This window comes from Salvelinus sp. IW2-2015, linkage group LG25 (genome assembly GCF_002910315.2).
Source record: "Salvelinus sp. IW2-2015 linkage group LG25, ASM291031v2, whole genome shotgun sequence".
Taxonomy (NCBI): domain Eukaryota; kingdom Metazoa; phylum Chordata; class Actinopteri; order Salmoniformes; family Salmonidae; genus Salvelinus; species Salvelinus sp. IW2-2015.
This window is the reverse complement of record NC_036865.1, coordinates 25,893,145-25,901,950: the sequence shown is the minus strand read 5'-3', so window position 1 is coordinate 25,901,950 and position 8,806 is coordinate 25,893,145. Positions and strand designations below refer to the sequence as shown.

The window sequence follows — 8,806 nt, the reverse complement described above, 5'->3', positions numbered from 1 at the left end:
GACCAGGGTTTCCCAAACTTGGCCCTGGAGCCCCCCCCCCGGTGCCCATTTTGGTTTTTGCCCTAGCACTACACAACTGATTCAAATAATCAACATTATTTGAATCAACAGTGTATTTTTATTTATTTAACTAGGCAACCGTGTAGAGCCTGGGCAAAAACTAAGAAAGTGCACCCCTGGAGTTTGGGGTTACTCTGCCATAAACAATGAAGCTGAAACCAATGTCTTGTTATGTGTTCTCGGTTACACCTGGAGTCCTGACCTCGAACCTCCAGGACACCATTTCTGATTGATTCGTCTAAGGACATGCCTGACACCCAMACCGATATGTCATTTCAGAATGTATTAAAATGAGGTTAAGGTTGGTCTAAACGTCAGCTGTGTCCTTGTAGTCTTTCCTTTCTAAAGGAGTGCTATAGGATGGGTCAGGGTGAGCCACTGCAAACTTGCTCACAGGGTTCAAAAGTGGAAAAACATCTATGATTATCTACTGTTGCCTCCTGGTGGTTTATTCAGTCTATTACACCTTTCTAGATTCTAAATCTCTAACACAGACATCACATGCAGAATTATACACCTATATAATAATTTAAATACATTTCTAGCCAATTAGCATTTTCCATACGTTTCTACCTTTCATTGCAATATTAATAAGCATTTGTATATCAATGTTAATCAAAATATCTAGTAGACGTTTGTTTTTGTTTTTACACACAAAAAGGCTCTAAAGATACAGGACAAAAAGGCAATAAAACAATAAAATTGACCACTTTTAATTCTGCACAGGACAACCATAGTCAATTTTCAATAGAAAAATTKAATGCAGTAGGCTGCTTTGGGCTCATTTCTCAAGTTTTGCTCTCATCCAGGAATTCATCACCATCATCATCCCTGTTGCACAACCTTCATCTGAGAAGAGAGGGACAGAATCATAGCTCCTCACAGTTCTACAATAACCCAATAACAGAAAACACAGCACTTCTAGAACATCCAGAATTTTACAACAGAACTCCAGTAGTATTCTCATATGGTTTTAGTCTAGAATCAGAACCATTATATCTGTGGTCAAAAGGCAGGACCAGACCTGAGGCTGCATTTCTTTTGATGTTAGTGGAGACAGTCAGTTTATGGTTTGGCTATGCATTTACTTCCCTTTACAATAAACAAAAACACTAAACAATCCCAACATGGACATAACACTACCATGGTCTCACAACTCCTGGGATAAAACAAGCTTGTTACTGGAATAGGCCTCAGAGACTGAGGTTTCACATAAGGAGCTGCATGCAAAACTATGGTCGTATTTATTGGGCACCAAACGGAAGCAACCGGGCCGAAACGGGGAGATACTATCTGAACATGTACAATAAGAAACTCATTTTCGTGTTCCGTTTCAAAACGCTTTGCTACGTTGTTCCCTAATGAATACGACTCATGTCTCAGAACAATGGCAGCCAGTCAGTTACAAAGAATAACAGTAGAAAATACAGAATAACTAATGAGTTTTATGATCAGCCGTCAGAAGAACAGAGTTAAGAGAGAAGAGGAGGAACATGTGATAAAGCAATTCTGTTGACTCATCAAAAACAGTTTCTTCAAGGTCCTAATCCCTGATTCCTCCCCTTCAAATATCATTGTTTATTTATTTTAAATATATTTTTTATGAATCCACTAACATAAATAACACCATTATTGCTAATTAGAAGTACGTACAACCAGGGTTCTCCCCTAAGAATGTAAGAGGGGTGCTGTGCCACCTTGTGGACTGGTTGCGCCATTATGTAAATTATCTTTATTTGTTATAATTTAAGCCAATTTTCTCTCTCTCTTGATTACAGAAAATGGCAGTTCGAGGTGTTAAAAAAAGCAAAAATCTGCCCCCCCCCCCCGCCGCCATACTCAGCAGTACAACCTTGTTAAAAAATCCTGGAGAGAACCCTGTACAAGTCACACATACTGGGATCAACGTGATGGTACTATTTGGGCAAGGCAATGAACGGGCAATACAGAATTAAACAAAACATTCAAATGATCATCATCAATTGAGGAAGCTACTGAAATCTAAAACTAATACCGTAAACAAAGAAGCACTTCAATGCCATGCACACAATTTCTAACAAAAATCTTTTTTTAAATATCACTTTTAGAATGCATTATAATAACAGAGAATCAAACTGTAATTGATATCAAACCAATTAAACATATTTCTTCTTTTCAGGTGAAAACAGTGAGGTTACATGAAAACATTAGAACCAATTAAGTGAATGCCTGTCCCAAATGGAACTATATTCCCTATATAGTACACTACTTTGACTAGAGCACTATAGGTTCCAATCAAAAGCAATGAAATACAAAGGAAATAGAGTGCCATTTAGGATTCAAACAATGAGAATCTATATATGGTCCTGGTGGGGGAAAACAACAACCATGGGTCCAAATGAAACTCAATCAAATGATGCTTGTTTTTAGCGCATATTTACAAGGCTCATAAGAAATGTGTCCGATTAGGCAACTCACTCACTGTCCAACTCCTTCATTACTTCGTCTGAACCATTAGTTGTTTGGGATATTTGGTCAGGGGTGGCTTCTGTGGGAACGTCCTGGAATGAGAGAAACAAGAATTCCTCAGTTCATTTCAACATACAAAAACAGAACAACCTTTGGCGGTATTGGACAAGCTAATGATTTCTTTATGAAAAGTCCACATTATAGCTGTACTGGTTATCAATGCATTACGTAACAGTGAAGCTTCGAACTTGTACAACGAGTACTTTTGTCTCATCACACAGCTGATTATATCACAAATCCTTTATCACAAAAACTTTACCATAGAGGACCACTTTGGAAACTAGTGTTTCTCTGGATATACAAACTACACTGAACAAAAATATTAACGCAACATGTAGTGCTGGTCCCATGTTTAATGAGCTGGAATAAAAGATCCCAGACATTTTCCACACATAMAAAAGCTTATTTCGCTCAAATTCTGTGTACAAATTTATTTACATCCCTGTTAGTAAGAATTTATCCTTTGCCAAGATTATCCATCCACCTGATAGGTGTGGCATATCATGATCATTACACAGGTGCACCTTTTGCTAGGGACAATAAATGGCCACTAAAATGTGCTATTTTGCACAAACACAATGCCACACAAGTTGAGGGAACGTGCAATTAGAATGCTGACTGCAGGAATGTCCCCCAGAGCTGTTGCCAGAGAATTGAATGTCCATTTCTCTACTATAAGCCACCTCCAACATTGTTTTAGAGTATTTGGCAAAATGTTCAGGCCTCACAACCGTAGACCACATGTATGGCGTCSTGTTAGCAAGCGGTTTGCTGATGTCAATGTTGTGAACAGTGCCCCATGGTAGCGGTGGGGTTATGGTATGGGCAAGCATAAGCTACAGAACAACGAACACAATTTCATTTTATTGATAGCAATTTGAATGCACAGAGATACCGTGATGAGATCCTGCGCCCATTTTTTTTTTTTTAAAGAAGGTTTCTGTTACCAACAGATGCATATCTGTATTCCCCAGTCATGTGAACTCCATAGATYAGGGCCTAATGAATTCATTTCAATTGACTGATTTCCTTATATGAACTGTAACTCTGTAAAATCTTTGAAATTGTTGTAATTTGCGTTCATATTTTTGYTCAGTATATATCTAGCTGTATATGTTTTTACCCAAATAAACGTAAATCAAGATCATCTAACGTAACTCGAAATGTAATGCAAATCTCCCATTAACAACTAACCAAATGCAGCAACAGTAAGGTTCTTTCTTTCTCTCTTTTACGTAACGAATAATTACCATTTAAAACCAAATCAAACTTTATTTGCCACATGCGCCACACCGCCTATTATATAGGTCCTGGATGGCAGGAAGCTTGGCCCCAGTAATGTACTGGGCCGTTCACACTACTCTCTGTAGCACCTTACGGTCACAGATGCCGAGCAGTTGCCATACCAGGCGGTGATGCAACTGGTCAGGATGCTCTCGATGGTGCAGCTGTAGAATCTTTTGAGGAGCTGAGGACCCATGCCAAATCTTTTCATTCTCCTGATGGGGAAAAGGTTTTGTCGTGCCCTCTTCACGACTGTCTTGGTATGTTTGGACCATGATAGTTTGTTGGTGATGCGGACTCCAAGGAACTTGAAACTCTCGACCCTGCTCCACTACAGCCCCATCRATGTTAATGGGGGCCTGTTCGGCCCGCCTTTTCCTGTAGTCCACAATCAGCTCCTTTGTCTTGCTCACATTGAGGGAGAGGTTGTTGTCCTCGCACCACCCTGCCAGTTCTCTGACCTCCTCCCTATAGGCCATATCATCGTTGTCGGTGATCAGGCCTAACACGGTTGTCGTCAGCAAACTTGATGGTGTTGGAGTCGTGTTTGACCACGCAGTCGTGGGTGAACAGGGAATACAGAAGGGGACTAAGTACACACCCCAGTGTTAAGGATCAGCGTGGCAGACTTGTGGTTGCCTACTCTTACCACCTGGGGGCTGGATCCAGTTGCAGAGGGAGGTGTTTAGTCCCAGAGTCCTTAGCTTAGTGATGAGCTTCGTGGGCAATATGGTGTTGAACGCTGAGCTGTAGTCGATGAACAACATTCTCACATAGGTGTTCCTTTTGTCCAGGTGAGAAAGGGCGGTGTGGAGTGCGATTGAGATTGTGTCATCTGTGGATCTGTTGGGGCAGTATGCAAATTGAAGTGGGTGTCCGGGAGAATGCTGTTGATGTGAGCAATGACCAGCCTTTCAAAGCACTTCATGGCTACCGACGTGAGTGCCACGGGGCGGTAATCATTTAGGCAGGTTACCTTTGGGCACAGGGACTATGGTGGTCTGCTTGAAACATGTAGGTATTACAGACTCGGTCAGGGAGAGGTTGAAAATGTCAGTGAAGACACTTGACAATTGGTCCGTGCATGCTTTGAGTACAAGTCCTGGTAATCTGTCTGGCCCAGCGGCTTTGTGAATGTTGACCTGTTTAAAGGTTTTGTTCACATCGGCTATCGAGAGCGTTATCACACAGTTATCCAGAACAGCTGGTGCTCTCATGCATGCTTCAGTGTTGCTTGCCTCGAAGCAAGCATAAAAAGGCATTTCGCTCGTCTGGTAGGCTCRCGTCACTAGGCAGCTCGCATCTGGGTTTCCGTTTGTAGTCAGTAATAGTTTTTAAGCCCTGTCACATCCGACGAGCGTCAGAGCCGGTGTAGTAGGATTCAATCTTAATCCTATATTGACGCTTTGCTTGTTTGATGGTTCGTCTGAGGGCATAGCAGGATTTCTTATAAGCGTCCGGATTAGTCTCCCGCTCCTTGAAAGCAGCAGCTCTAGCCTTTAGCTCGATGTGGWTGTTGCCTGTAATCCATGGCTTCTGGTTGGGATGTATCTGCGTCATCTGACCACTTCCGTATTGAGCAAGTCATTGGTACTTCCTGCTTTAGTTTTTGCTTGTAAGCAGGAATCAAGAGGATAGAATTGTGGTCAGATTTGCCAAATGAAGGGCGGGGGAGARATTTGTATGCATCTCTGTGTGTGGAGTAAAGGTGGTCTAGGATTTATTTTTCCCAGGTTGCACATGTGACATGCTGGTAAAAATTTGCTAAAACTGATTTAAGTTAGCCTGCATTAAAGTCCCTGGCCACTAGGAGCGCCGCTCATGTCTACGAATAAATCAGTCAAACAGTCAATCAATCGTACCTTCTTGAGGACTACCTGAAGTTCATTCATGGCATTGCCCAGGTTGTTAAGTGTCTTGCTAAGCTGGTTGTGGTAGACCGTGTTCTGTTCCTCTGTGGTCCTGAGGTTGTTCTCTGTCTGGCCCAGGGTTCCCTTCACCTCCTCCAGATCTTTAGACAGGACTCTATTAGCAGATACCAGCTGGAGGATCTGCTTGGTGTCCTCGACTGGAACACACACACAAATTAATGAGAAAATGTATTTAAAATCTCAATGTCTAGGTTTACTTCAAATTCAAGAACCTTATGCATTGTCAATGTTTATTTAAATTTCAAGACATTTCTACAATAAGTTTTCCGAGAGCGAGTGAGCAAGCGAGAGAAAGGAGTAGTATTGCCACCACCTTGAATAAAGGAACAAAATGCTGTACTTCTAGTTGAACTACTACAAATATTAGGTCTGAATCCTAACTTGAGACACACTATTGACGTCAATAGGGGAGTTGATTAAAGTTTGAATTTTGTGTTTTTAAGTTAGGATTGTGTTGGAGATAAGTGGATTGTCCTACCCATTTTGGAGTCCTGCACCATTAGTTTCTGCTCAATCTCCTCCCTGGCCTTCTCACTCTTGTCCAGTTTCTGCATCATGCTGCCCACATCCACCATGGCTCCATTATACACTATCAGACTGCTGCCTCCTGACTCACTAGCCTCCGCTTGCGCTGCCTGGCCACGAGACACAAACATGGGCAGCAACGCACGGTTACCTGAGGGGGGAGAAATAGGGAAAACAAGGGGAGAGGTAGAAAGAAAGAGAGAGAGGTGGAGGGAAAGAATCGAAAGTGTAGGACTCAAAATAAACCACACTACGTCAGTTCTTACTATGTTAGATATTTACCTAGATCACTGGTGAAGGAATAGATTATTCTGTTCAACATTAGTGAAGCTTTAAAATTCTTGGAGACGAGTCATAAAGAGAACTATTAACCCACTCCAGTGTCTCCTTCACTCACCTAGCAGGTTGTCCAGCAGGCCTTCACTGAAGGAAGGAGCAGCCTCGTCTTTAGCTGCGTCCGTTAGTTTACGGTAGTAACACGACTCTCTTACCACCGGCTTGTTCAACAACTTCTTTACCTGCAAGTTAATCAACATTATAAGGGCTAACTAATTATCACTCACATATATTGTGACAAATATTTTTTTAAAGGGTAACACTGGCGTGTGTAACCTTCAGCTCTAGACAGGTATAAGCCCCTGTGTGTGTGTGTGTGTATACCTGGGCTGCTGGACAAATGTAACGCCCAGTGATGTATATACCTGGGCTCTGGAACGATGTACCCCAGTTGTGTGTATATACCTGGGCTCTGGAACGATGTAACCCCAGTGTGTATATACCTGGCTCTGGAACGATGTAAGCGCGCCAGTGTGTTAGCTATACCTCGGCTCCTGACAGTTTAACCCCAGTGGATGTGTATATAACCTGGGCTCTGGACAGTACTGTAAACCGCCAGTGTGTGTGTGTATATACCTGGGCTCTGGACAGATGTAACCGACCAGTGTGTATATACTTGGCCTGGACAGATGTAACCCTAGTGTGTGTATATACCTGGGCAGCTGGAACATGTAACCGCTAGGTTTTGTCGTATATACCGTGGGCTCTGACAGATGTAACCACCTATGTTGTGTATATACCTGGGCTCTGGACAGATGTAACCCCAGTGTGTGTGTATATATCCTGGGCTCTGGACAGATGTAACCCCTAGTGTGTGTATATACCTGGGGCTCTGGGACAGATGTAACCCTAGTTGTGTGTAATATACCTGGGCTCTGGAACGATGTAACCCAGTGTGTGTATATACCTGGGCTCTGGAACGATGGTAACCCAGTGTGTGTATATACCTGCGCTCTGGACCAGATGTAAGCCAGTGTGTGTGTGTCGTATATCCTGGGCTATGGACAGATGTAACCTAAGTGTGTGTATATACCTGGGGCTTCTGGACAGATGTAACCCGCCAGTGTGCTGTGTGTATAATACCTGGGCTTCTGGACAGATGTAACCCGCGTGTGTAGCATGATGTCCTCACAGGTCTTGTCTCCAGCAGGTAGCCACAGTGGCTCTTCAAGTAGACAAGGCCTAATGAGGCAGGCTGCTTGTTGTAGGTTAGCGGCATTCTGCTTCTTCTCCTTAGTCTTTAGAGCAAAAGACGCCTCATTATGACTCTTTCCGTGCGTCTTCCATGTCCTGCTGCGTTAGGTCCTTCATCGTCTTTATCTAAGCAGAGGGCAGGTAAGGAGCGCTGTCAGTGCAGAATGATGAGGAGCAGGAGAGGCTAAGTGTCAGTGGAGAATGAGAGGGCGGCAAGGGAGAGGGGCGTTCAATTTTGGTTTGAAGGCTGGGAGAGTGTCAGTGGAGATAAGGGAGAGGAGCGTGTCAGTGGAGAATGAGCAGCGTCCAGGGAGAGGAAAGTGGTCAAGTGACAGAATGAGAGGAAAGGAAAAGTGTCAGTGCAGGAATGAGAGGACAGGAGAGGAAAGTGTTCAGTGCAGAATGAGAGGACGGAGAGGAAAGTGTCAGTGCAGAATGAGAGGAGCGGAGAATAGGTAAGCGTGTCAGTGCAGAATGAGAGGCAGGAGAGGAAGGCGTGTCAGTGGAAAGAAGTGAGAAGGGCAGGAGAGGAGCGTGTCAGTGCAGAATGAGAGGGCAAGGAGAGGAGCGTGTCAGTGCAGAAATGAGAGACAGGAGAGGAACGTGTCAGTGGAGAATGGAGAGCAGGAGAGGAGCGTGTCAGTGGCAGATGAGAGGACAGGTAGAGGAGCGTGTAGTGGAGAATGAGAGGCAGGAGAGGAGCGTGTCAGTGGAGAATAGAGGACAGGAGAGAAAGTGGTCATGTGCAGAATGAGAAGGCAGGAAGAGGAGCCGTGTCAGTGCAGAATGAGAGGACAGGAGAGGAAAGTGTCAGTGCAGAATGAGAAGGCAGGAAGGAGCGTGTCAGTGGCAGAATGAGAGGACAGGAGAGGAACGTGTCAGTGGAGAATGAGAAGGCAGGAAGGGAGCGTGTCAGTGGAGAATGAGAGAGGACATGGAGAAGAAGGAGAGGAAGGTGTCAGTGGAGA

At 43.7% G+C, this 8,806-nt stretch overlaps 1 protein-coding gene across 1 annotated transcript in view; it reads right to left on the bottom strand.

The window, feature by feature from the left end:
• Positions 1–752: 752 nt before the first annotated feature.
• The window catches only part of LOC111951748 (cell division cycle and apoptosis regulator protein 1), a 32,735-nt gene continuing 24,681 nt past the window's right edge, over positions 753–8,806 (bottom strand). The window contains 6 exon segments of the mRNA XM_070434845.1: positions 753–909; positions 2,522–2,600; positions 5,715–5,920; positions 6,262–6,459; positions 6,706–6,826; positions 7,385–7,598. Coding sequence (XP_070290946.1) covers positions 842–909; positions 2,522–2,600; positions 5,715–5,920; positions 6,262–6,459; positions 6,706–6,826; positions 7,385–7,598 — 886 coding nt within the window. The 3' untranslated portion in view covers positions 753–841.